Source organism: Scomber scombrus, chromosome 20 (assembly GCF_963691925.1).
Source record: "Scomber scombrus chromosome 20, fScoSco1.1, whole genome shotgun sequence".
Lineage (NCBI taxonomy): Eukaryota > Metazoa > Chordata > Actinopteri > Scombriformes > Scombridae > Scomber > Scomber scombrus.
In genome coordinates this window covers 23,320,858-23,348,020 of record NC_084989.1, presented here as the reverse complement: position 1 = coordinate 23,348,020, position 27,163 = coordinate 23,320,858, and the positions used below count along the sequence as shown (strand labels likewise).

At 41.5% G+C, this 27,163-nt stretch overlaps 1 protein-coding gene across 1 annotated transcript in view; it reads right to left on the bottom strand.

Annotated features, from left to right (window-relative positions):
* The window catches only part of tnikb (TRAF2 and NCK interacting kinase b), an 86,490-nt gene that overhangs the window by 37,724 nt on the left and 21,603 nt on the right, over positions 1-27,163 (bottom strand). Inside the window, 15 exon segments of the mRNA XM_062441339.1 lie at positions 3,436-3,600; positions 7,684-8,022; positions 9,726-9,926; positions 14,888-15,004; positions 15,357-15,555; positions 15,747-15,813; positions 16,535-16,710; positions 16,978-17,056; positions 17,913-17,967; positions 20,108-20,173; positions 20,175-20,239; positions 20,562-20,652; positions 21,311-21,421; positions 22,819-22,944; positions 24,835-24,891. Coding sequence (XP_062297323.1) covers positions 3,436-3,600; positions 7,684-8,022; positions 9,726-9,926; positions 14,888-15,004; positions 15,357-15,555; positions 15,747-15,813; positions 16,535-16,710; positions 16,978-17,056; positions 17,913-17,967; positions 20,108-20,173; positions 20,175-20,239; positions 20,562-20,652; positions 21,311-21,421; positions 22,819-22,944; positions 24,835-24,891 — 1,914 coding nt within the window.

Sequence of the window (27,163 nt, the reverse complement as noted above, 5' to 3'; positions counted from 1 at the left end):
TATCTAACTGATACAGTACAGAGTCTTCAGTTTCAGTCTGAGCTGGTTACTGATGTTCATTTTTGGGATTTCTGTGTATTAAAGTTTAAGTTTACATTGAGTTAAATAATTTGGGACCTGTCCTCTTTTTATTCTGACAGCTTTTAGGAAATATATTAATTTAATTATATTTAAAATCTCTCTATGATCTGCTCTAACTTGACCTGTTTCACTAAAGGTGAGTTCAGACTACACCTACCTGACCAATACTGGATTTTTGGGGCAGATGCTGATACTGATATTAGGGAATTAAAAAAATTCCAATATAGAGATAGTCGCTGAACTCAAATTCACCACGACTTCACCACCACAGATGGGTTGTAGCTGCTGTGGCAGTGGACCAATCACATGATGCATTAAAGAGAAGAACGCTTGCTGTTGATTGGCTGACAGCAAGTCCATATAAATAGTCATGTTTTCTAGCTCTGGGTGCAAAAAGGATCGATTACAGGTATCGATTGACAGGAGACGTTTAGATGCTACTTGGTATCCATTTATATCGAGTACCATCTGTGATAGTCCAATATCGACATATATATTGGTCAGCTCTAGTTCAGACTGAATGCAAACTAAAAAAAATGTTTTAACTTCACATTTATCCCCAAAAAACAGTTTGACTAGAAGCTACTTAGAGATAAAAATAGAAAGAAAATCACACAGAACATCTGACAGTCGATACACAGACAGTCCTCACATCTGTGCACCATTATCTACATCTTTAATATACAGTACCAGCCTGTAAGTTTAGATGCACTTCTTTAATTTAAGAGAAAAGGATGATGACCCCAAACTTCTGACTGGTACTGTAACTAAAACAGCAACATCTTCCACACTTCAAAACAAAACATCAAAACAAGGAGCCAGCTGTGAAGAACAGGCTCCCAAAAGGACACAGAAACTAAAAAAGACACTTAAATCTGCACATAGAACAAAGAAAGAAGAACAAAGGAGCTTTTTTTTTTCATCACAAAAACAGAACAGAAGAAAAGCTTGCAGCAAAAAGAGCAAAAACACACAAACACACACAAACACACACACACACACACACACACACACACACACACACACACTTGGATTAAAACACACACGGGTCGTGGCATGCAGAGACCTTGGGGGGCATGTCGTCGTCCTGCCGCAGCCATGAGCTACGGTCCAGCTTGTCGAGGGGGGGCGCCAGGCGGGAGAGGGGCGGGGGAGGAGGGGTGTCGGAGGTGGGGTCGGAGTTCTGCCGGGGCATGGGAGGCCGGGAGGGGGAGGGCGACGCCGTGGAGGACGACACACCGTGAGGGTCGTACAGAGACTGGGAGCCTGACAGGCCGTGACTCTTCACCTGCACCAGGTGGGCCATCTGCACACACACACACACACGCACACACACACACACACGCGTGCACGCACGCACGCACGCACACAGGCACACACACACACACACACGCACGCACACACACACAAGCACGCACGCACACACACACAAGCACGCACGCACGCACACGCACACAGGCACACACACACACGCACGCACGCACACGCACACACACACACACGCACACACGCACGCACACACACACACACACACACGAGCAGGAAACCAGGCAGGGTCGAGGAGGAAGAGCAGGGTCAGGAATTTGGGTTCACACAGTGCGATCAGGATGAAGGATGCAAGAGTGGAGGTGAGGAGGAGGAAGAGGAGGATGAAGAGAAACAAGGTGAGAAAAGGAGGAGAGAGGAAACACATGCCTCAGGGTGCGTTCACAGACACCTCGTTCAAATGAGTGTTTGCTCCTTTAGTTCAGTTTGAATGACGTGATTTCCACAAACAAGCCTGAAAATACTGGTTTCTGTCCTCCAGCGACTCTGAGTGAGGTTTAATAGGATGAGATCAGATGAGATCAGATGAGATCAGATGAGATCAGATGAGATCAGATGAGATCAGATGAGATCAGATGAGATCAGATGAGATCAGACGAGAGGAAACAACCAGAAATAACACTGATGACACATTAAGTCATCCCTGGATGCAATTAAAAAGGATTTCAACCTGTTTTTAAACGTTATGTTGTTAGTTTTTAGTGATTAGAATTAAAAAGCTATTTAGTGTCTTTAGTGTCTGTTAGTGTGTTTGATTGACAGCAGCAGGCAGCAAATGAAAGACAAATTAAATAAACTGCTGGAGCTGCAAGTGATGGACAGACATGTTGTTAGCAGTGACAGAGAAGAATAAGAGTAAGTTAGGGCGTACTCACACTAGGCGATCTGTACTAACCCCTAAAGTCGGGTTCGTTTGACTAGTGTGATCACTCTGAACCAGCCCCCCCCTGGGCCCGCTTGAAGAGGTGGGCCCAGGCACGGTTCAGCTGGACTCAATGCAGTGTGTGTGATCTCTAACCATGACGTCAATGATGCAACTGTCCTATTAAATCGCTGCCTTGCATAATTGATAAGGCTTTATAAAGCACATGTGAGGGCTGCGTGTCACCAAGCCCAGAATCACTCCAAATAAGCCATAAAGTAACATTATGAACTCCGTCGTGCTCAGTCATGGTACAAGGAAACCGGGTCTAGTGTGAGTACTCCTTCAGATAAGAAGGAGACTTTAGCAGCAAAGTGAATGTGTGTTGTTGTTCAGAGTGTGTGTTTGTTGTTGTGTATCAGGATGCAATCAGGCTCAGTGTGACCGTCTGCTCTGCTGATGATAGAACAACACTTCATCACTTTATGAGACATTTGATTTGCTGTATGGAAATAAAGAGTCCAGCTACAGACAGATAACTGTACTGATGTAGAACTAGAGGATGCCTTTATGAAACCTAAGAAACCTATATATAAATGTGTTTCTGATTCTTGTGTGGTTTACAGAGCAGATATTTTTCTGTAGAGACTAAAAAACAAGCAATTTAATATCAGTTGGACTTTAACATCTAGAAACCAACTCTGCACTAAAGCTCATACTCAGCTGTCTCTTCACTTTTAACTACTTCAGTTCAACTTTTCTTGAGTCGTCCAACTTCCTCCTTTACTCTCCTTTCCTTTCCTTTTCCCTCATTTCCTTTCCTTTCCTCTATTTTCTTCTCCTTTCTTTTCCTTTCCTTTCCTTTCCTTTCCTTTCCTTTCCTCCTCGTTCTCTTCTTCTTCTTTTCCTTTCGTCTCACTTTGTCTTCTCTCCTTTTTCCTTTAGTTTAGGAGTTTCTTTTACCACCTGACAATATCCAATATTCTTCTCTAAATGAGACCCTTCCTCCTTTTCCTAAATCACCTAACAGACAATTAAACTTCTCTTTTCTACTTTCAAACTGAGCTAATAACCAGAGGTGTGATCGCACTCTTAGGGAGGTTAGTTTGGATCACACAGACACACACACACTAACACACACACACATGGAGACGTAGGACACACACCTGTGGTTCTACGGAGCGGTGCATGGGGGGGGTCCGGGCCTGCTGGATGCCTCCGCTGCTGAACGACTCGGAGCGAGGCGGCAGCGACGGGTCCGAGATCCGGTTCGAGACTTTATGCTGCAACGCAGGAGAAGTCTGTCTGTTCATCTTATAATGCTCCTCCACCTGACACACACACACACACACACACACACACACACACACACACACACACACACACACACACACACACACACACACACACATCAGACCACAGTCACTCACAGCAGCATGCAGTGAGTCGTGTGTAAAGCTTTAATTTAATTTAATTTAATTTATAGTGACACTGTTTGTTCAGTTCATCCAGATGTTGGATTGTTTTTATATTTAAAATTAAAGTGTAAAAGAAAAGTTTACTTCCTGTTGTGGATGTTATTCTTTACTTCTTTATTCTATTAATTTTTTTAGCTACTTTTACTATGTACTATTTTTTACTATTTTAAAATTATTGCTGTTTTTATTTTCCATCTTATAATATATTACATTAACCTTCCTGTCGTCCTCCCGGGTCAAATTGACCCCGTCTGTTTTGACTGTTCCTTCCTTCCTCCCTCCCTCCTTCTTTCCTTCCCCCTTCCTTTCTGCCTTCCTCCTTCCCTCCTTCTCTCTTTCTTACCTCCCCCCTACCTTCCTCCCTTCCTCTGTCCTTCTTTCCTTCCTTCCTCCCTCCTTTTCTTCCTTCTTCCTCCTTTCCTTATTTCCTCCGTCCTTCCTTTCCTTCCTCCCTTCCTTCTTCCCTCCCTTCCTTCCTTCCTTCCCTCCCTCCTTCCTTCTTCCTCCTTTCCTTCCTTGACTCGAGGACAACAGGAGGGTTAATGTTTCTTTTTCTTTCCTCTTTATTTTAACATTACTTTATGCTCCTTTTTGACCCTTTAATTAAAGCACTTGTATATAATTTATTTTGTTTTAAAGCACTTAAAGCTGCAGAAACTCTTTATTATCTTTCTTTGTGTTCCTGTTTCCACACACACACTTCTCTAAAGACTTCATGCACTTTTTGCACAAATGCACCTCTTTCATTTTCCTGTCAGTTATGTTATTATCTCGACTATATATTGTATCATCATGTATTGATTGACTGCAGCTCTGTGCATTTCCCTCTGGACACTAAAGTTGATCTGATCTTATTTTATATTATTTGATCTTATTCAGTTTTTCATGCTCCACATATATCTGCAACAAACTCCCAGAAGGCTGCAGGTGTGATGTAACCCTCCAAGACTTTTCTGTTTGCAGCTGTTTCTTTAATTGAATCACTTCTGTCTTAATATCGATTTTAACACTTTTAATCATGTTTAAATGTCTTTTTATTTTGCTGTGTGTTGCTTTTATATCTTCTCCTGATGCATGTTATGTTTTATATAAAGCACTTTGAACTGTCTTGGTGTTGAAATGTGCTGCTCTAATAAATTTGCTTCATCTTATCTGTGTTGAAACTGCAAATGACTCAACTGAAGAGGAAGTCTTGAAAGTGTTGAGACTCATTATTTGACAGAAGCAGCAGATTTGAGCCTTTAACAGTGTTATAGTGTAGAAGTCTTGCTCTGTATAACAGGTTATATATCAACAGTCTATCTGACGTGTTCTTCTGAGCGTTGCTCGTCTGTTTTTAACGTGGAACATGGAGTCTGTGTGTGACGGGAATATTTCTGCCTCTGCAGCTCCGAGGGGAATCCTGAGGGGCGGAGATGAGGGTAGACCTATCTGTGCAGAGTGTGTGTGTTTCATGTTAGGAAATGAGGCTTAGCTATCAGTTAAAGTGTGTGTGTGTGTGTGTGTGTGTGTGTGTGTGAGTGTTTCCATGCGTGGCATCCAGAGGGACAGAGACTGATATAGCTGCAGATGCCCTACATCAGTGCACCAGCTGCCACCACGGGCCGGCCTGGAGATCTGCCCTCGATGTGGAGGGGGGGGGATGTGTGTGCTTCATATGTGAGCGTTGGGTTTAAAATGTCTCTGATTTATGATGATAGGAAATCCAGCAGAGTACAAATATGAGGTGCTGACCTGCATTTTTTTAGAAGATATAATAATGAATTTATAATAAGAGAAAGCTCTGACAGTCATCTTTACACTGATGTACTACTGACTTGATTGTATATATTCTATTTATTCTTTTTTTTTTAGCTACTTCTATGTGCTATTTTTATTATTTGAAAATTATATTACATGAATGTTTCTTTTTCTTTCCTCTGCCTTTTTTTTCCTATTTTAGCATCACTTTATGATCTTTTTTATGTGAAGCACGCTGTGTATGTAATGTCTTTTAAAGCACTTTGAGCTGCAGTTCTTGTATGAAATGTGCTTTAAAAATATAATTATTATTATTATTATTATTATTATTATTGTCTCATTAAAGCAACATTTTCTGCCTCATGTTTTAAATGAAGAACACATATTAAAAGTATTATTTAACCATTCATTGATACTTTTGTGAGGTTGCACATGTGTTGATTTTGGGATATAAGGAGAAATATTAATAATCAATATCTATTAATGATAATAAACTGTGTCATAATAACATGAAAAACATCTTAACAATGGCAGCATTAAGCTTCCACACTGAATAAAAGTTACAGTTAAATAAGATGAATCTGAATATCACAGTGAACACAGATCAATCCTGCAGGAGTTGAAGTTAGTACCGGTTAGATTTATGATCCCAATAATCCAATAAACATGCAATAAAACAGCAGCTCTCAACCTTCATCATCATCATCATCATCTTCATCTTCATCTTCACAGATTCAATAAAAGAATCAGGATTTAAACTTTTACTTTTAACTCTCTTTGATTTGATTCATTATCAGAAGAAACTCTACAATAACTGACTGTGTATATGTATATGATGTTATATTCTACAGTAAAGATGGTAACGAATGCAGCAGGTTGAGAGCCGCTGCAGTAAAAAGGAGGAAACGTTATGTTTCTGCAGCAGCCGGACAGTCAGTGACCTGTGAAAACGTTCAAACACCGAGACCATTAAAAGAAGATTAAAAGTTATGAAAAAGAAGAAGAAGCATCAGAAAAGATTAAAAGAGGAGAAGATTATGTTCTATCTGTTCATACATTATTAATAAATCTCAGTTGTATTATTTTGGCTAATTTTTGCACCTTTGACCAGGAGAATATCTGGGTTTTTTCCCCCTTAAATGCAACGATGCCTGAACATTAATTAAAATTCAGGCATAAACCGAGCCAGCTGTGAATGAAAACCTTCAACCTTGTTATGGTTCTTTATGGAATAGTTTGGACACAGGCTTGAACTGGGCATATTTTGCGGGTCCCACATGTTTTCAGAGGTCCGACATGTGAGAGCCATGTGGGCTGACTGTATGAGCCCTATAAGGGATATTATATCGATATCATGATATTTTATAGATATCGTCTTAGATTTTTGAATATTGTAATATGATGATATGGAATAAGTGTATTTTCCTGCATTTAAAGCTGCATTACAGTAACAATACATCTATTATCTGCCTTTATCCACTTAGTCATTATATCCACATTACTGATGATTATTTATCAAACATCTCATTGTGTAAATATTGTGTGAAAGCAGCGATAGTCATCTCTACAATATTGTCAAAATATTGATATCGATCGGTCAAAAATATCATGATATTTGATTCTGTCCATATCGGCCAGCTCTAGGCCCCAACATGTGTAACTCAGCCAGTTTGGCTTTACCTGAAACCCAGTCAGAACCCACTTGAAGCCCATATGGGCAAACACAGGTGGGGTTGCCATGGAAACTGTGGACAAACCCACTTCGGATCCATATTGCAGCCTAAATTTAACCCTTATGGGGCCACATGGACATGCTGGCTGGGAGGCCTTTAATAATGATTATTATAATAATGAGTGTAATGGGTTTTTTGGGGTTCTGCTATTGAATTGAGATCTGATTTAGTGTTATTATACTAGAAGAACATCTGTCTCCATCACCAGCAGTCAGAGAGGAAATTAATCAAAGGATCCCTGAGAGAAGAAGAAGAGAAGAAGAGAAGAAGAAGTCACCGTTAACGTTTCCTCTATTAAAGGACGAACCCGCCTGGTTAGAGAAATAAACACGTTAGGAGATTAAAGAGGAAATCCACCTGCTGCTGTTAGTCACCCAGCACAGACTGGAGGGTGAGAAAGAAAAGAGGAAGATGAGGAAGAAGAGGAAGAAGTGAAGCGTCTGCCCCTCCTCCTCTGACTGACCCGGCGGCCTGGGCTCCGGCCCCTGTTGTCGGGGCCTCTGTTGTCATGGCCCCTGTTGTCAGGACTGTGTCTGCGCATCACTGGCTGAGAGGAGGAAGAGGAGGAGGAAGAGGAGGAGGAGGCGTGTTCGGGGACGCAGGTGACTCGGATTCGGGGCACGTGCAGCTGGTGGCCTCTGGAGGGGCTGACGTGTGCGGGGTAGGAGGGGGGGCGGGGCCGGCGCGGCTTGTAACCCGGCAACAACAGCAGGTTGTCCAGGTTGGCGTCTCGAGGTTTGTTGAAGGAGTGATATTTCTTAGGAGGGATGCGAGGAGAATTACTCTGAGCTCGACGCATCACCTGGAGGGCGAGGGGAGCGGTTTACAGATGAACACGGACACAACATACAACATGTGATATGGAACATACAACATACAACATACTACATATATACAACATATAATATACAACATACTACATATAACATATAACATACAGGCGGAGGTGACACGAGCAGCAGGGATCCGCTGAATGTGTCACTGAGATAACTGCACACGTGTTACCTTCACTGACATGCCTTTTATTTCCTTTCCTTTCTTTTCCTTTTCACTCCTTTCCTTCCCTTTTTCTTTCCTCTTATCTCATCTGGTTTCTTTTCTGTCCATATATTTTTTCTCCTTCTCCTTCTCTCTTTTCCTCTCTACTGCACTCATTTCCCTTCCTTTCCTTCCCTTTCTTTTCCTCTTTCCTCCTTTCCTTTCCCTTCCCTTTCCCTTCCCTTCCCTTTCTTTTCACTTCTTTCCTTTCATTTCCCTTCCTTTGTCTCCTGTCCTTTCCTTTTCCTCCTTCTTTCATTTTCTCTTCTTTCCTTTCATTTCACTTCCTTTCCCTGCTTTCCTCTTCTTTCCCTGCTTTACTCTCCTTTCCTTTCCTTTTCCCTCATTTCCTTTCCTTTCCTCTATTTTCTTCTCCTTTCATTTCCTTTCCTCTCCTCCTCATCCTCTTCTTCTTTTCCTTTCCTCTCATCTTGTCTTCTCTCCTTCTTCCTCTTTTCCTTTCCTCCTCTCCCTTTCTATCATTCTTTTCTCCTGACAGATACAGGTTAACATAAATATAATCTTAAGTATGAAACTCTTAATTTGACAGAAGCAGAACATAAAACAAACAACAGGATGATTTAACGGCTCAAACAGAAGTTTATCACCTCGTTCCTGCACCTAAAAAAACATAAAACATAAAACAATCATTTAAGCATCTTATCAGGTTAGAAACAGTCGTCTGCAGGTCAGAGAGACGATGAAACCTGAAGGAAAGAAAACCAAACACACACACACACACACCAGGACTCTGTGTGTGTTTTTATGAATGAAAAGCAGCCGGCAGATGTTTCTCTGTGGATGAACACCTTCATGTCTGAGCACGTTTGGTTGTTATCACAGCAGTTTTTGATTGGACAAGTAAATATGGAAGCATGTACGCTAATTTATAAACCTTTTCTGTCTTTTAATTATCATATGTTTACATTAAAAAGTGAGAAAAACTGGATAAAGTTGTTTTTATTATAAATGTGACTTGTTTCTTACAAAAACTAGAATTTAAGATGTCATAAGGTGCAAAATCATGTTTCTATTCTTTATTTTGTTTAAATGTTTAAACATATTTTACTTTATAGCTTCTTAATATTCTATTTCTATTTTTTGTTTTTATACATTTTTACAAATAACTTTTTTTGAATCTAAGAATATTCTCCTTGTGGAAATTGTTTAATTCTAATCACAAATATTAAGGTCCTTCTACATGATCTCCTTTTGATAACTAATGTACTATTTTTTCCATTTTCATTCACTCAGCCTCCCACTTCATATCCTAGGAAAGTCCTCTTAACTAAAAAAGAGGAACACTATGGTGAAATCAAGAAAATAAAGTCTTAAAACAAACAGAAATGGGTTCAAATCTTTATCATTTGTTTAAAGAAAGTAATTTTTTTAATGACAAACTTGATCAGAAGTGAGAAGTGGAGGTTAATCTGTGTATATGTGTGAGTCTCGGCCCCTTCATTTTACCTCTTTGGCCCAGGCCGGCTTGTCGTTGGTACCAGGCGCTTGGTCTTTGTAGTGATACAGCTGCTTCTTGTCCTGCGGCGGCCGCTGTGGATCCTGCTGCTGCTGCTGCTGCAGAGACACCAGGTACGCTCGCTCCTGCTGCAGCTGCCTCTGCAGACGCTCCGCCTGCCGCTGCTCCTCGATCTGCTTCCTCTTGTACTCCTGAAGGCCGGACACAGGAAGCACAGAGGAGAGACGAGGCAAGGTGAGCCAAGAGGAAGAGGAGGAGGAGGAATGCAAGTTAAAGATGACATATGGAGGGGCGACTTCCAGAGATAAAGATATTAAATAAAGTGTGTTGTCCCTTTAAGTCTGGTGACACATTTATAACTCAAACTTTCTTCAGGATTAAATACAGACTTAACCAGCATTTATAAACCAGGACTGATGCTCCAAGATACTAATGTCTACCTGCGAGCACCAGCACCTCACCACCTTTCCCTCCATTTTTTTACATTTCAACTTCACCCTTACATACTGTTCAGGGTCAGATTTGACCCATTTTAACATTTTATAGCTTAAAAAACACCTTGTACATATTTCTTTTAGCCAGACTTTTCTAAATGTGACCCACAGTATAAAAAATGGTAATAAAACCAGGCGGGGAGTTCCGGTCCTCTGAAATGAGGCCAACGCGGAAGTAACTTAAAACTGCATTCTAACAAAAGGCCACCAGGGGCCGACTGTTTTGGTGTCAAAAGGACTTCCGTCTCTATACAAGTCAATGGAGAATTCACCAACTTCTCACTTGATTTCTAACCTCAGTAAACGTTTTCAAAATGTGTTTATGGTCTCAATCGCTAGTTTAAAGCCTTCTTCAATGCAGTATGATGTTCATTTGGGACATTTTGGCCTCCCTGATTTTATATGTGACGATAAAGCAGGGTATGCATTAGGGCGTGGCTACGTCGTGATTGACAGGTTGATTGGTTCACAGGTTCAGGAGGGCGCCTCATGCTCCTCCTGATGCCCATATAAGTAGAATCCCTGTTTTTATTTTTCCCAGCATGCACCTGAAATTTTCAAGATGGCGCTGCTCAGATCCGATACTATTGGCCTCCGAGCAGCAGTCCACAAACCAATGGGTGACGTCACGGATGTTACGTCCATTTCTTATATACAGTCTATGAATAAAATACATCTTTTTTTTTTGTGTGCAGCTGATACACATTTTTATATATGCAAATGGGCAAATTTGACCTGTATTTATATTTAAAAATGAAAAATGTCATGCCTGAGTTTATTAGACACATGTCACACAGTGTCGCCTGCAATGAACTTATAAGAATTGCTGAAACTTCGCCGTCTGTAGCTGCAGAACTGCAACGTCACGCACAAGCTGCCAAAATTAAACTCACTTTAAAATGAGTTACAGGGTCAGGATTTTCAATGTATCTCCTTTATCTCCACTTGAGGTCTTAAGTCTCGTCTCTGAGTGCGTTTTTATCTCTGTGCATCCTCTCAGACTTGTGACAAAAGTCTACGAAGGTCTCATTTCACATTTAGACCTCGTGCCTCCTACAGCTGAAGACTGCATTAGTCTGCAAGCTGCTGATCATCTTTTTTTCATCTTTAGTTCATTATTCAGCGCTGACATTCATTCATTCATCAGACAGGTGAAAAGCTTTTAGTGTGGGCAGTCTTTAAATGACAGTATGACACATTACTGCCTTTAAATAACAAATGTAGAAGTGGATGAAGTCAGAAGAGGAGATCAGCTACAAAAGGAAGCATGCATCACACTTCATTCGTCCAGAATTTACCTTTTTTTAAAAGAGGATTTAGAGAAAAATGTGAACAGACAGAAAGAAAAAAGGCATATTCCTGGCAATCTGAGCACAGTTGAGGACGTGATACAGTCTGCGGACAGTTTTTCTTAGTTTTAGTCTCATTTTGGTGAAGTTGAAATAATCATGTTTTCAGTTCCTACAAGACAAACACTTCAGTTGAGGACAGACAGTCAAATATGTGAAAATGACTGAACATCTAATATTAAATAAAGATCCTTTTTAGTTTAATGTGCAGCTTTGTTACCAGATGTGTGATTTTAAAAGGTCAGAATAGTTTATACTCAGTGTTTTATGTTTTTGTGTAAACTTGACATTTCATTTTGGAGACAAACTTGTCAAATGCCATCAACTCATCAGAGTGGAAACTCAATCTGAAAACTGTCCATGCATGTTTTTTTTAATGCCGTCTCAACAAGTTTGAGGTTTGAGGTTTATCTAAACTGTGAGTGTGAAACTTTTTAACCCTTTACATACTGTTCAGGATCAAATGTGACCCATTTCTTTTCATTTACGAGCTTTACAAACACAGTAAAACATTTATTTTCAGCTGGACCCACAGTATAAGAAAATGGGAACTAAAATGACTCATTTTTTACATTTTAGTGCAGCTGGTATCATTTTTATACATGCAAATGTACAAATTTGACGTGTATATGTAAAAAAATATATATATATTTACTTAATTTACATTATTTAAAACATTTCTATGATTCTTATTTTCTCTTGTTGACATTTTTTTCTATTTTCTTTGTAATTTGTTTCTCTATTGTTTTTATTCCTTTTCTTTATGTCGTCACTTCTTATTATCAGCTTGTCAATCAAACTGTGAAACACTTTGCAACTACACTAACCTGAATGAAAGCTGCTGTATGAATAAAGTCTGATTGACTGACTTAAAAACATGGGTCTGAACCATCAACACTAAATCGGACCAGTTCAGACTAATACAATTATAACTGAGCATTAAGTGTGTGTTAATGTGAACATTGCTGCAGGCTCCAGCTAGAGTCAGTCATATTAAAGACTTTTTATTTATTTATATTTTTATTTATATTCTCCTTATTGTTATATCTCTCTCTTGTTTGCAGCTTCTGTCCTTTCTGCTGCGTCTCTGTCCGACTCATTTAAAATGACGACATCATCATTATGAACAATGAAGCTAATGAAACATCACTTCAGGAGTGTGTGTGTGTGTGTGTGTGTGTGTGTGTGTGTGTGTGTGTGTGTGTGTGTGTGTCAAATATCGACTGACACGCCTGCCGCTGTCAGCGCTCATTGATCTGTTTGTTAACTTTAGCCGACGTCTCCGTATCGATCGTCTTCAACAAGTCACTGAGCCGTCATTATGTCCTCAGAGGTAACCATGCTGTTACTATGGTCAACAACCTCTGAGCTGTTGCCATGGAAACCTTTAACACTGTAGTGTGTGTGTGTGTGTGTGTGTGTGAGAGTGTGTGAGTGATTGTGTGTTTGTTAGAGAGTGTGTGTGTGTGTGAGAGAGTATGTGAGTGTGTGTGTGATAGTGTGTGTGTGTCTCTGTGAGTGTGTGTGTGTATGTGTGTGAGTATGTGAGTATGTGTGTGAGTGTGCGTGTGAGAGTGTGTTAGTGTGTGTGTGTCAGTGTCTGTGTGTATGTGTGTCTCTGTGAGTGTGTGTGTCTGTATGTGAGTGTTTGTGTGTGTGTGTGAGTGTGCGTGTGAGTGTGTCTGTCTGTGTGTGAGTGAGTGTGTGTGTCTGTGTGTGTCAGTGTCTGTGTGTATGTGCGTGTGTGTGTGTGTGTGTGTCTGTGTCTTTGAGTGTGTGTGTTACCAGGAGTAAAGCTTGCTCCTGCAGGAGCTGCTGTTGCAGGATCTCCAGCTGCCTCTGCTCCTCCTCCAGCTGTCTACGGATATACTCCTAAACCAATCAGCACGCGGGGCCACCACAAGACGCAGCCAATGAGAGCGCAGCAAGGAAGGTGGGAGAGAAGCCAATCGGAGCCCAGGCAACCGGTGACATCACAAGAGCAGGAAGGGACAGGGGAAAAAAGAAAGAGAGTAGGAGGAGGAGGGAAGTGGAGGAGGACAGGGAGAAGTAGAAGATTTATTTAAGAGGTGTGAAAGTAGGGATTAAGTCAGAAATAGACGAGAGAAAAAAGAAGAGAGAAACAGCAGCAGGGTGTAATTAGTGGAGCAGGAGGACATGCTTATTGTTGCAGGAGAGATGTTAAAGATCAGTGTTACACAGCAGGAAAAGTTCACCGAATTCAGACGTTTAATCGTATTTAAACGTCTTTTTATTCCACCGTGTGTTGCTTTTATATTCTGCCTTGATGCATTTCATGTTTTATGTAAACCTCTTTAAAATGTCTTAATGTTGAAATGTGCTACACTAATAAACTTGTCTCTGTTATATGTTGGATTTGTGTCTTCTTCTCTTTATAATTATAACATTTAATCCGTCTGCACCACAAACTAAAAAGAAAAGATCCATCAAGCACCAATTATTTCTCTCTGTGGTCATTTTTTGAGGAAGGTTAATGCATGTTTTAATTGTATTGTAATAATTTTACTTAATATTTCATACAGATAAACTTTAAAATATCCAGTGATTCCTGATAGTTCTAAAAGGTCTTAAATGCAGTTTTTTAAAAACACTGAGATCACAGCTTTCACTGCAGTAGGTGACGTCATATCAGGTCATATGTATATGGATGAATCACTGCAAAGCACAAACCAACCAATCAATACATTAAAGCAGATTAGACTGTAGAGTGAGCAGTAGCAGAGGGACATTCAGTAAGTCCATAATTGGAGCATAAAGTTTAGAGACTCGTGGTCAAAGTTAATTCAGCAGAGACCAAGACAACCTGACTTCTAGCCCCTAATATGGGTTAAAGTCCAAAAAAACACCAGATCCTACAGTTCCCATAATGCAACTCTGCACAGTAGCAAGGTTGATTAGAGTCAATGTCCACCTCGTTAAAACTCCTTGTCCCAGTATGTAAATTTAAAAGCTTTTAATACAATTATGGAGGAATTCAGGAGAATAATAAATACACTAGAAAATAGATTTTTAAAACATATTTTTATGATTTTTTGTTGATTATCTTGTGCAGACAGGCTGGGAACACCTTGACCTTGTTTGATTGTTAGTAAAGTAAAGTTAAAGTTGTGTTCAGACAGAAAAAGAAGCAAAAATTCAATCGAATTTGACTCATTGTTGCGTCCTTGATTCACCAAACAGCTAAAATACCAACAGTGTGTCAGGATGATTGCGAGCTGGAGGAGTGTGCTTTAATGAGCTTTCTGAGGCCACGCCCCTCACCTGTGATGTCATATCTGCCGCTCGTACCTGTTCCCTCTCCGCGTGCCTCCTCTCCTCCTCTCGGCGGAGCTGCTCCATCTCCTCGTACCTCCTCCTCTGCTCGCGCTCCTGCTGTTTCCTCATTTCACGCTCCCGACGCTGTTGCTGTGGGTGGAAAACAAAAGATTTTCAGCTCTGTGTGTGTGTGTGTGTGCGCACAGCTGTACAACCATTAGAAAGGGTGGTCCCCAGAATGCATGGTATGGTCTGGGGTCCCTACAGTGTCACAAAAACAAGGATGTGTGTGTGTGTGCGATCGTGTGTGGTTCCTTGGCATTTGGAGGAGCAGAGGTGTGAATGTTCCAGGTACAGTGGGTTTTTTTTCATGGTAGACGAGTCATTTTATAATCAAAGCTGAGATGTTTTTTTTAAAGGTGAAAACATGTACAGACTTGCTCCTTTTCATTCATATTCCTTAACATATTCTTGATTTGAAAATATAAAGACTTAAATCTACCTCCTCGAGCCGTCGCCGCTGCTCTTTCTGCTCCTCGATGCGTTTCTGCCTCTCGGCCAGCAGTTGGCGCTTGTGCTCCTCATTCTGCTGCTGCTCCAGCTGCTGGCGTCGGATCAGCTCCGACCGCTCCTTATTGGCCAGCTGCAGACGCAGGAAGTCCCGCCTCAGAGTGGACTCACCGGGGATGTTGATGATCGAGCTGGAGGAGAACCAAAGAGAAACCGGGACAGGAAGGAGCAAGAATTACAGGTCTGAACAAACACGTGATAGAAAGATAAGCTGCTTTCCTTTTAAACATAGCAGCAATTCAAGCATCGTTTTAGTTCTACCAGTAGTAGTATTGGTAATATCAGTAGTAGTTAGTAATAGTAACAGAAGAAATAATCCTACCTGGGCTCTCCTATTTCCCTCTCTTCATCCTCTTCCTCACTTCCGCTGTACTCATACTCCGTCTCATCTGGAAACAAACACACAGACCTCAGGTTAAAGATGACTCTTCAGGCAGCTGTCTGCAGACCTCTGCAGCAGTCTACAGTCGTCTGTAGCGGTTTACAGTCATCTGCAGCAGTCTACAGTCGTCTGTAGCGGTTTACAGTCGTCTGCAGCAGTCTACAGTCATCTGCAGCAGTCTACAGTCGTCTGCAGCGGTCTACAGTCGTCTGTAGCGGTTTACAGTCGTCTGCAGCGGTCTACAGCCTTCAGCAGTCGTTTACAGCAGTCTACAGTCGTCTACAATCGTCTACAGTCGTCTGCAGCAGTCTATAATCGTCTGCAGCAGTCTACAGTCAGCTACAGTCGTCTACAGCAGTCTACAGTCGTCTACAGCAGTCTACAGTCATCTACAGCAGTCTACAGTCGTCTACAGCAGTCTACAGTCTCCTGCAGCCGTCTGCAGCAGTCTATAATCGTCTACAGCAGTCTACAGTCGCCTACAGTCGTCTACAGCAATCTACAGTTGCCTACAGTCATCTACAGCAGTCTACAGTCGTCCACAGTCGTCTGCAGCAGTCTATAATCGTCTACAGCAGTCTACAGCCTTCTGCAGCAGTCTACAGCAGTCTACAGTCGTCTACAGTCGTCTGCAGCTGTCTACAGTCGTCTTCAGCAGTCTACAGTCGTCTGCAGCAGTCTACAGTCGTTTGCAGCTTTGAGGTGAGTCAGTGCGGGTGCAGCCTCACCCCTCTCCCCCCTCCTCTTCTTGGTGCGGTCGATGTGGTCCTTCAGCTGGATGCGGACCTGCCGCTCGTTGGGGAGGTCTCTGATGAACGGGTGTTTGAGGAGTTGCTCGGTGCTCGGCCGCTGGCTGTGACTCTTCACCAGACAGCTGTCTATGAAGGACTGGAACTTCTTCGACCTGGAGACACACACACACAAACACACACACACACACACACACACACACACACACACACACAGACACAGACACACACACAGCATATATATGTTTTACAGCTGCAACAATTAGTCAATCGACAGACAACTGAATAATTGTTTTGTCAAATATGGACGTGTTGAGTCAGATGGCCAGGTGTGTGTGTGTGTGTGTGTGTGTGTGTGTGTGTGTGTGTGTGTGTGTGTGTGTGTGTGTGTGTGTGAGTGTGTGAGTGTGTGTGTGACTCACCACTTCTTAGACTTGAGTCTGGGGGCGGGATTTCTGGGGATGAGGAAGAGCGCTCTCATTGGATGCATGTCACACAGAGCTGAGGAGGCGAGAAAGGAGAGAAGAAGAGAACATGACAAAAAGATGGGGGGAAGAAGAAAAATAGAGATGAATAGAAAAAAAGAGAAATTGAGGAAAGAAAGGGTAAATAAATGACATGAGAAAAGAGGAGACACAGGAGACAAAAGGAGGGAAGATAAGAAGAGAGGAAAGGAAGAGAGAAGTGAAGAAGGAGGAGAGGAAGCGAGACAAGAGGAAAGGAAATGAAAAACGAGATGAGACAAAGTGAATGGAAAGAAAAGAAGGAAAAGAAGAGGGAAAGAAATGGAAAGAAGGAAAGGAAGAGAAAGGAAGAATGAGACAAGAAAGAAAAATATGAAACAAGAGGAAACAAAATGATGAGAGGGAATTAAATTAAATGAAAGGATCGAATGTGATCATAAAGGAAAAGGAAAGAAACCAAAGGATGAGGATGACGAGAGGAGAAGGACGGCGAAAGAGAGAGAAAGAGGGAGAGAAATTGATGGAAGGAAAAAAACAAAATGAGATGAAACGAGGGAAAAGGAAAGGAAAGGAAAAAACGGAGGGATGTGAAGGAGAGGAGAGAGAGGAAAGGAAAGGAAAGAACGGAGAAAAAGATGAGATGATAAGTAAAGGAAATGGAGGGAAGGAAGGAAAGGGCCAAGACATTAGACAAGGTAAATGAAATGACAGAAAAGAAAATAAGGAAAAGAAGAAAGACGCGAGAAGAGGAAAGGAAAGGAGATGAAACATGTTGATAAGAAAGAAAAGTGAAAGAGAGAAAAGAAAAGGAAAGGAAAAAAATATTAATCAGATTGAGACTCTGAGCTGAAGCAGAACTGTTTATATTGTCTTTCGATGTTTTTCACACTTACGTGGCGCTCCCTCTGCCATCTCTATCGCTGTGATACCCAGAGACCACAGATCACTCTGAGAGAGAGAGAGAGAGAGGGAGGGAGAGAGAGAGAGGGGGGGGGGGGGAGAGAGAGAGGGAGGGAGGGAGGGAGAGAGAGGAAGAGGGAGAGGGAGAGAAAGGGATGGAGGGAGGGAGGGAGGGAGGGAGAGAGAGAAGAGAGGGAGAGAGATAGAGGGAGGGAGGGAGACGAGAGAGAGAGGGAGAGGGAGGGACAGGGAGAGAGAGAGAGAGAGGAAGAGAGAGAGAGATAGAGGGAGAGAGAGAGGGAGAGGGAGAGAGAGGGAGAGAGAGAGAGAAAGAGAGAGAGAGGTAGAGAGGGAGAGAGATAGAGGGAGAGAGAGAGGGAGAGGGAGAGAGAGGGAGAGAGAGAGAGAAAGAGAGAGAGAGGTAGAGAGGGAGAGAGATAGAGGGAGAGAGAGAGGGAGGAGAGAGAGAGAGAGAGAGAGAGAGAGAGAGAGAGGGAGAGGGGGGGAGGGAGAGAGGGAGAGAGAGCAAGAGAGAAGAGAGAGAGCGAGAGAGAGATAGAGGGAGAGGGAGAGAGAGAGAGAGGAAGAGAGAGAGCGAGAGAGAGATAGAGGGAGAGAGAGGGAGAGAGAGAGAGAAAGAGAGAGAGGTAGAGAGAGAGAGATAGATGGAGAGAGAGAGGGAGAGGGAGAGAGAGAGAGAGAGGGAGTGGGAGAGAGAGAGGAAGAGAGAGAGAGAGAGAGAGAGAGAGAGAGAGAGAGAGAGGGAGAGAGGGAGAGAGGGAGGGAGGGAGAGAGAAGAAGAAGAGAAAGCTGTAAACTTTCACATCCTCCCAGCGTGTTAACTACTGTCCCACTGTACGTGTTAAAAGATAAAAAATAAAGACATGAATCTCTCCGTCTGTCTGTGCTGCTGCTAACGTCTCATATTATCTGTAATCTTCAGTCTTTAATAAAACTCAGCTGCATATTTAAAGTGATGTTAATGCCGGGAGATGAACTGAGGGGTTTCTAACACATAAAGCCCCCGGAGGGTCGGAGTTAATGTCGTCTGAACGAGGCGTGGAGCTGCTCGTCATGTTACTGCTCATCCTTCACACTGATGATTGGCTGCAGGAGCAACACTTACACAGAGGTTAAAGGTCATTAGTTGTTAATAGCTACGGAGATGATATAAGGACTGTTATTTTATAAGCAGGGTTGAAAAGGTTACAGATTACTAGTTACTCTGTTTATAATGTAATAAGTAATGTAACTATTTCAATGACTTCATCAAAGTAATGTAACTTATTACATTGATGACTTTTCTAATTTTCTAACCAATGTTTTCAGCTGTTAGTGTAAATGTCCATCTGTCCTTCCTTCCTTCCTTCATCCTTCCTCCCTTCCTTCCTTCCTTTCTTCCTTCCTTCTGTCCTTCCTTCCTTCATCCTTCTGTCCTTCCTCCTTCCTTCCTTCCTTCCTTCCTTTCCTTCCTTCCATCTGTCCTTCCTTCCTCCCTTTCTTCCCTCCTTCCATCTGTCCTTCCTTCCTTCCTTCCTTCCATCTGTCCTTCCTTCCTTCCTTCATCCTTCTGTCCTTCTTCCCTTCCGGTCATTCCTTTCTTCCTTCCATCCTCTCTTCTGTCCTTCCTTCCTTCCCTCCATCTGTCCTTCCTTCCCTCCATCTGTCCTTCCTTCCTTCCTTCCTCCCTTCCTTCCTTCCTCCCTCCCTAACTAACTAACTAAGATCAGCTGTTAGGGTAAATGTTCCCATTAAGCACCAAAATCTAAGTCCAGCTGTTTTTCATGGATACTGACATGATTTATAAGGGAGATCATTTCTTATAAAGCAACATTTATCTCTCATTTGAAAATGTATTCATTAGTTCATGTAGATTTTGGAATATAAAATAAAGATATTTGATGAATAAAGTGGGTTTGATTGGTACTGTGACTCCGTTTAAGTCCATGTGTGCTCCAAATAAGCCAACATCATGATTTATTTACTAAATATATAAAAAAATATTGATTTCAAAGAATTAAAAACAGCAATATATGTATTCAGTAACATGTTAAATATTAAAAATGAGGAAAAAACCCTCCTGAGTAAAATCTTAAAGGTCTGACTTCAGATGTAACGTCCACATTTTCATCAGTAACTGTAATAGATTACATTTATTTTAGTTACTAGTTACTAGACTCAGTTCTACCTTGAAGTCGTATGTGGCGTCGGGGTTTTCGTCGCAGGCGATGACCTCGGGCGCCATCCAGTACGGAAGTCCCAATAAACGTGTTCCTGCGTCCAACCGTACGATCCAGCTGAGCACTCACACCGAAATCCACTGCACACACACACACACACACACACACACACACACACACACACACACACACACAAGAAAACACACACACACACACACACACACACACACACACACACACACACACATCCATCATTATATATTAATGTAGAAGGATCGAGCTACATTACTTTTCTTTTTGGTCAAATCCATCATTTATGATCCTTAAACCTTATTTTTAGCTTCAAATCAACAGCAGACACAATGCAACATGACAGCGTGTGTGTTTGTGTGTGTGTGTGTGTGTGTGTGTGTGTGTGTGTGTGTGTGTGTGTGTGTGTGTGTGTGTGTGTGTCTCTCTCACCTAGTTTCACCTCTGCGTTCTCCGTCAGCAGCACGTTCTGGCCTTTAATATCTCTGTGGATGACTTTGTGTTGGTGGAGATGGGTCAGACCCTGAAGATAGAGAAGAAGAGATGCTCAGAAAGAAGAAGAAGAAGTAGTCAAAGAAGAAGAAGAAGGAGAAGGAGAAGGAGAAGGAGAAGGAGAAGGAGAAGAAGTAGAAGAAGAAGCAGAAGAAGGAGAAGAAGAAGAAGAAGAAGAAGAAGAAGAAGAAGAAGAAGAAGAAGAAGAAGAAGTAGTAGAAGAAGAAGAAGAAGGAGAAGGAGAAGGAGAAGAAGAAGAAGAAGAAGAAGAAGAAGAAGTAGTAGAAGAAGAAGAAGAAGGAGAAGGAGAAGGAGAAGGAGAAGAAGTAGAAGAAGGAGAAGAAGAAGGAGAAGAAGAAGAAGAAGAAGAAGAAGAAGAAGAAGAAGAAGAAGAAGAAGAAGAAGAAGAAGAAGAAGAAGAAGAAGAGAAGAAGAAGAAGAAGAAGTAAAGATGATTGACAGAAAAAGAAAGAAAAAACATCCTTTCATCAGCAGAACATAAAGATGCTCTTCATGTTGAGGAGATGAGAGTATTAATCCCTTAAAGTCACCAGAAATAACACAGAAAATGTATTCATGGTGTTCCACAGGGAGCTATCCGTGGTTCCCTTATAGTTATAATTAAAAGCTTTTTGTATTTAAATATGGATGTTTGTATTTATTATGTGATTTTCAGTGTGTGTTCTCACCCTGAGGATCTCCCTGCAGACGTAGGCGATCCACTCCTCCTTCAGAGTGTTCCCTTTGGTGTTTTTTATCAGATCTGTGATGGAGCCGGCGCCGCAGAACTCCATCACCAGCTACACACACACACACACACACGAGTTATTACACACATTATCATACAGCATTTCACATCTTTCCATCTATTTTGACAACGTTTTGAACAAGAAAAAAGCTTCTTAATGAGCCATTTCTCTTTCAAATTACAGCCAAAATAACAGCATCATTACATAGTTTGTCCACCAGAGGGCAGCGAAAAGTAGATTTTTTTTTTTGTAAAATATCCTGAGTTTGTTTGTTTGTATCACAGCTGGGTCACAATTCTTTAAATATAATATCTAATCTGGAAGTTTACCAAAAACTACAACTTCAACTTTATCTATAACAACACTTTAAACATAATATAGTTGATCCAAAGTGCTTCACATAGAGGAAAAACACAACAAAAATACAAAAATGTATTTGTGTCCATGTGGTTTAGTTTAAATTTAAAAGGGTTAAAATGTGAAAATAAACATATGAATTACTTGCACACATTCTTTTTTTGTGGACCCAGCATCAAATTTCTGCTTTTAATCCATTTTGAAAGAATATATTAGAGGATTATGGCAAAAATGTCTAAGTGGTGTAACCATAAAAACTTTGTACCAAATAATTCAACTTGCTTAAAAACAGTAAATTCTCAATAACACACCATATCAACTAGTTTGGCATGATCTTACATTATAAATTTATATTAAATAAAGGTAATGGAATACAATTGTTCTAAATATTACATTCCATCTGGTAACCATGGAGATCAGGAAACATTTACATGTTTTAAATGAAGTCATTATTAGTATAAGTCCACTTAAATACACTGTAGGTGATAAAATATGTAATATGTATCATTCTTTTGTGGTTACACCATTTGACATTTTCAGCAGCATTCAGTCTTACTTTTGGTAAAAAATGGTGCAAATGTCATTTCAAATTATATAAAACCAACAAAAATACTAAATGTACATTTTAACAAACCTGATGCTGCTTTTAAATCTAGTTTAACATATTTTTGAGTAGCTCATCTTGCCAACCCTCATTCATCACTGACCCAGATATATATATTTCTTTTGTTTTAACATGCAAATATTGATAACCTCAGCTACATGGCCTTGTTTTAGGCTCTTCATTAGTGAATATCTGTTTTAAAATAATAATAAAAAACACAACTTAATTTCATTATTTGAATTTTAAAGGCGTTTAATTAATAAGTTAAAAACAATAACGAGGTAGGCAGGTAAAGACTCATTGTGACCTATTTATCGGATCTGTTTTTTTGGGTTTTTCAAACAGATATAATCCGATTGTCGGGTACTTTGGTTGGCCGACATTTTGACAGTTAAAACACACACACACACACACACACACACACACACACACACACACACACACACACACACACACACACACACACACACACACACACAGTACTTACCCACAGCTGGTCGTCCATGCCCGGAGGGTTTTTCTTGACGAAGGCTCCATAGTAGGTTGCGATGTTTCTGTGGTGGCTGTATTTCTTCAACATGTTGATCTCTGCTTTAATCTCCTCCTCCTCATCCTAACACACACACACACACACACACACACACACACACACACACACACACACACACACACACACACACACACACACACACACACACACATATATAAGTCCACAAAAAACAGCCTCAATGCTAATCTGTAGAATCAGTGTCCAGTGAAATGTGATGACCCTAATCCTGCAGATCGACCCAAACTCAACCCGACATTTGACCCGCTGACATTTCTCTCTTTCTTCTCTGCAGCTGCTCGTATAAAAAGATTTGTATAAAGCTGTTGATAAGATGCCTCCTACTCAAAACAAAGTCACCCATGTCAATTAGACTTCCTCTTCCTCGATAAAGGATTTTAAAGTTCGTGACGTCATCTCGATGTAAAGACGACAGGCTGAGTGGAAGCATACAGGCGGGATCAGCGGGAGGAAATACTACTGAACATATCCAACCAGGAAGTAAAGTCAACAGTCATCTTATCTGCCAGGTGAGTAATTTTCATTCAGGTTAATAGATAACATCTCTGAGTCCTATAAAACATCCATGGTTGCTTTAATCTGGTGAGTAAAGGATTCAATTAAGTCATTTTAACCGTCCTGTTGTCCTCAAATCAAATTTGACCCGTTTTAACCTTCGTGTCGTCCTCCCGTCTGTTTTGACTGTTCCTTCTTTCCTCCCTCCTTCCTTCCTTCCGTCTGTCCTTCTTCCCTCCCTCCTTCTCTCTTTCTTTCCTCCCTTCCTCCTTCCTTCCTTCCTTTCATTCCTCTCTTCCATTTTTCCTCCACCTAGCTTCCTTCCTTCCTTCCTCCCTTCCTCTTTTCCTTTCTCCCACCCCCCCTCCTTCCTTCCTTCCTTCCTTCCTCTCTCCTTTCCTTCCTTCTTCCTCCCTTCCTTCCTCCCTCTTTTCCTTCCTTCTTCCTCCCTTCCTTCCTTCCTCCCTCTTTTCCTTCCTTCTTCCTTTCCTGTCTTCCTCCCTCGCTCCTTTCCTTCCTTCCTTCCTTCCTCCCTCCCTCCTTTCCTTCCTTCTTCCTCCCTCTTTTCCTTCCTTCTTCCTCCCTCCTTTCTTTCCTTCCTCCCTCTTTTCCTTCCTTCCTCCCTCCTCTCTTCCTTCCTTCCTCCCTCCTTTCCTTCCTCCCTCCTCTCTTCCTTCCTTCCCTCCCTCCCTCCTTCCTTCCTTCCTCTCTCCTTTCCTTCCTTCTTCCTTCCTTCCTTCCTCCCTCTTTTCCTTCCTTCTTCCTCCCTCCTTTCCTTTCTTCCTCCCTCGCTCCTTTCCTTCCTTCCTTCCTCCTTCCCTCCTTTCCTTCCTTCCTTCTTCCTCCCTTCCTCCCTCTTTTCCTTCCTTCTTCCTCCCTCCTTTCCTTCCTTCCTCCCTCTTTTCCTTCCTTCTTCCTCCCTTCCTTCCTCCCTCTTTTCCTTCCTTCTTCCTCCCTTCCTTCCTCCCTCCCTCCCTCTTTTCCTTCCTTGACTCGAGGACAACAGGAGGGTTAATGAGCATCGTGATCACCTGCTCTGTATTATAACTGATTGGACTGTGGTTCATCTGGTTGATCATCAAAAAAGGTCAAATGTATCTACTAATAAGTCAGTTAAATAATGTATTTGTTTGAGATACTACAGTGTTACATGCTGGTAGTTGACTGCAGTGTGTTACTACTAAAACTAAAGCCAATCAGCTGGTAGAACGTATAAATGCTCTATCATATTATAATGCTGGTGAGCTGCTGCACCAAATGCTGATGACTTTGTATATGTGAGAAAGTCAAAGTAAATAAATGAGTTTCATCTTTGAAGGAGAAATAATAATAATCATAAGACAAATATAGCCTCGGGTCTGAGGTCGGGTACGCCTCTAAAATACTGCAGGACCAGGCTGTGTGTGTGTGTGTGTGTGTGTGTGTGTGTGTGTTACTTACTCCTGTGACGTCCATGACTTTGATTGCAGCAAGCTGTCCTGTTTTGACATGGCGACCCTGAAAGAGAAAGACAGAGAGGATGATTAAGATCTAAAATAACTGATAAAGATCTTCATCATTTCATCATCGTTAGTCACTTTGTATTTTTTGAGTTAATTCATTGAAGTTACAGCTGGGTATCAATACACTTTTTGCATTAACCAAAATAAATCGATACCATGATCCTTTTTGCACCCAGAGCTAGAAAACATGACTATTTATATGGACTTGCTCTCAGCCAATCAACAGCCAGCGTTCTTCTCTTTAATGCATCATGTGATTGGTCCACTGCCACAGCAGCTACAACCCGTCTGTGGTGGTGAAGTCGTGGTGAATCTGAGTTAGCGCGCTTATCAGTTCAGCAGCCAAGATGCCACCTAAACGCTCTAAAGTGTGTCTACACTACACGCCTGTTACCACGGATACAAGACAGAGACCTACATGTGTTAATGGGAATCTGATGAAGTACTCAGCTGGTATCAGGATCACTTTAACCCTCCTGTTGTCCTCGAGTCAAGGAAGGAAGGGAGGAAGGAAGGATTGAAGGGAGGAAGGAAGGAAGGGAGGAAAGGAGCGAGGAAGGAAAGAAGGGAAGGAAGGAAAGGAGGAAGAAGGAAGGAAGGGAGGAAGGAAGAAGGAATGAAAGGAGGGAAGGAAGGAAGGGAGGAAGGAAGAAGGAAGGAAGGACGGAGGAAAGAACGAAGGAAGGAAGGTAGGAGGGAGCGAGGAAAGAAGGAAGGGAGGAAGGTAAGGGGGAGGAAAGAAAGAGAGAAGGAGGGAGGGAGGAAAGAAGGACAGACGGAAAGAAAGAAGGAAGGAAAGAAGGAACAGTCAAACAGACTGGGTCAATTTGACCCGGGAGGACGACACGAAGGTTAAAGGTACGTGGATTGGTGTTTGTATCGTACCAAAGAGTTAGACATTACTATCACAGAAAAGGTTTTGTTCAAAGGCGCTTCATCACATAACAATCACACCTTTATAAAAGATTCATTTATTTCCTGACATACTAAACAAAGTTTCCCCTGAGGTAGAAAAACACAGCGATGTAGAATTAAAAGCTTTGTTTACACTCGAGGAGGCTGACGAGGACAGAAATAGGAGTCACGTTTCATCGTCTGTAATCACGAATGTTTGAGAGGAACATGCTGGCGTCTGTATGAGTTCAGCTATGAAGAGGAAAAACAATGCAGGATGGAAAGAAGTGGCAGTTGATGGTTCAGTAAATGAGGTAAATAAGATAATTGTTCCCATCAGCATTAATTTAAAGCCAAATCAGATGGTTTTTTTTTGCATAACCGAGATGAGTCAATCCTAAAAGCTGAGCTCATACATACAACACAAAGTATTTCTGCCATGACTGCACATTATTTTTTGCCACGCTGGACTCCAGAAACAGTCCAAATTTAGACGTCTGGATTTCTCTCTTTTTTTTTAAGTCCCACTAGTCCTGCTTTATTTCAACGAGCTGCTCTCTGCGGTAATAATCATGTGCCGGCTACAACAACAGATACAAAGGTTTATTACTGCAGAAATCAGAGCACAAACAGTCTGAAGTAAGCTCTTTTTTATGGTGTTAATTAAATAGAGATTAATGTCAATATAAAGACATGCTGTGTGATAATTATATGAAGCTATAAACCAATTCTTACCTAATTAGTTAATTGGCTTCAATCAAACATGATGCTGTGATAAAGAGAACTGTGTCTGCATGTGTTGAAACATTACAGACTTTATTCTTTTTAAGCATGATTTCTGATAACAACATTATCGATCAGTGTGACACAAGCCCAATAATACTAAGGTGGATTCACACATGAATCCTGCACACAAGGTGATATTCAGTTAATGTGGTTTTCACTCGATTTAAGACGGCATAAAACTGAAGATCATTGTGAGTTCATGCTCAGGTCACCATACTTTAAAGCAGTGGTCTCCAACCCTGCTGCCATCTGATTCTAATAATGAACACGTTATCAAGCCCTTGACGAGCTTCAGCTGCTTGATAATGAGTTAATAATTAGAATCAGGTGTGTTAGAGTGGAGCGATACCTATAACATGCAGGGCAGCAGCTCTACAGGAGCAGGGTTTAATGACTGGTTAGGGGTTGGGATAAGAAAAACAAACAACTAAAGATCACATGTTCGATTTTCACATCAAACACAACGTCAGTCGAGATAAAAGCACGAACTCTGCAGACCTCTGAAGTCATCTGAGACCGACAAATTGTTCCAGGAATTAAAAATAAAACCTGCAGAAGATCTAAAATCATCTCTCCATGTTTAACCC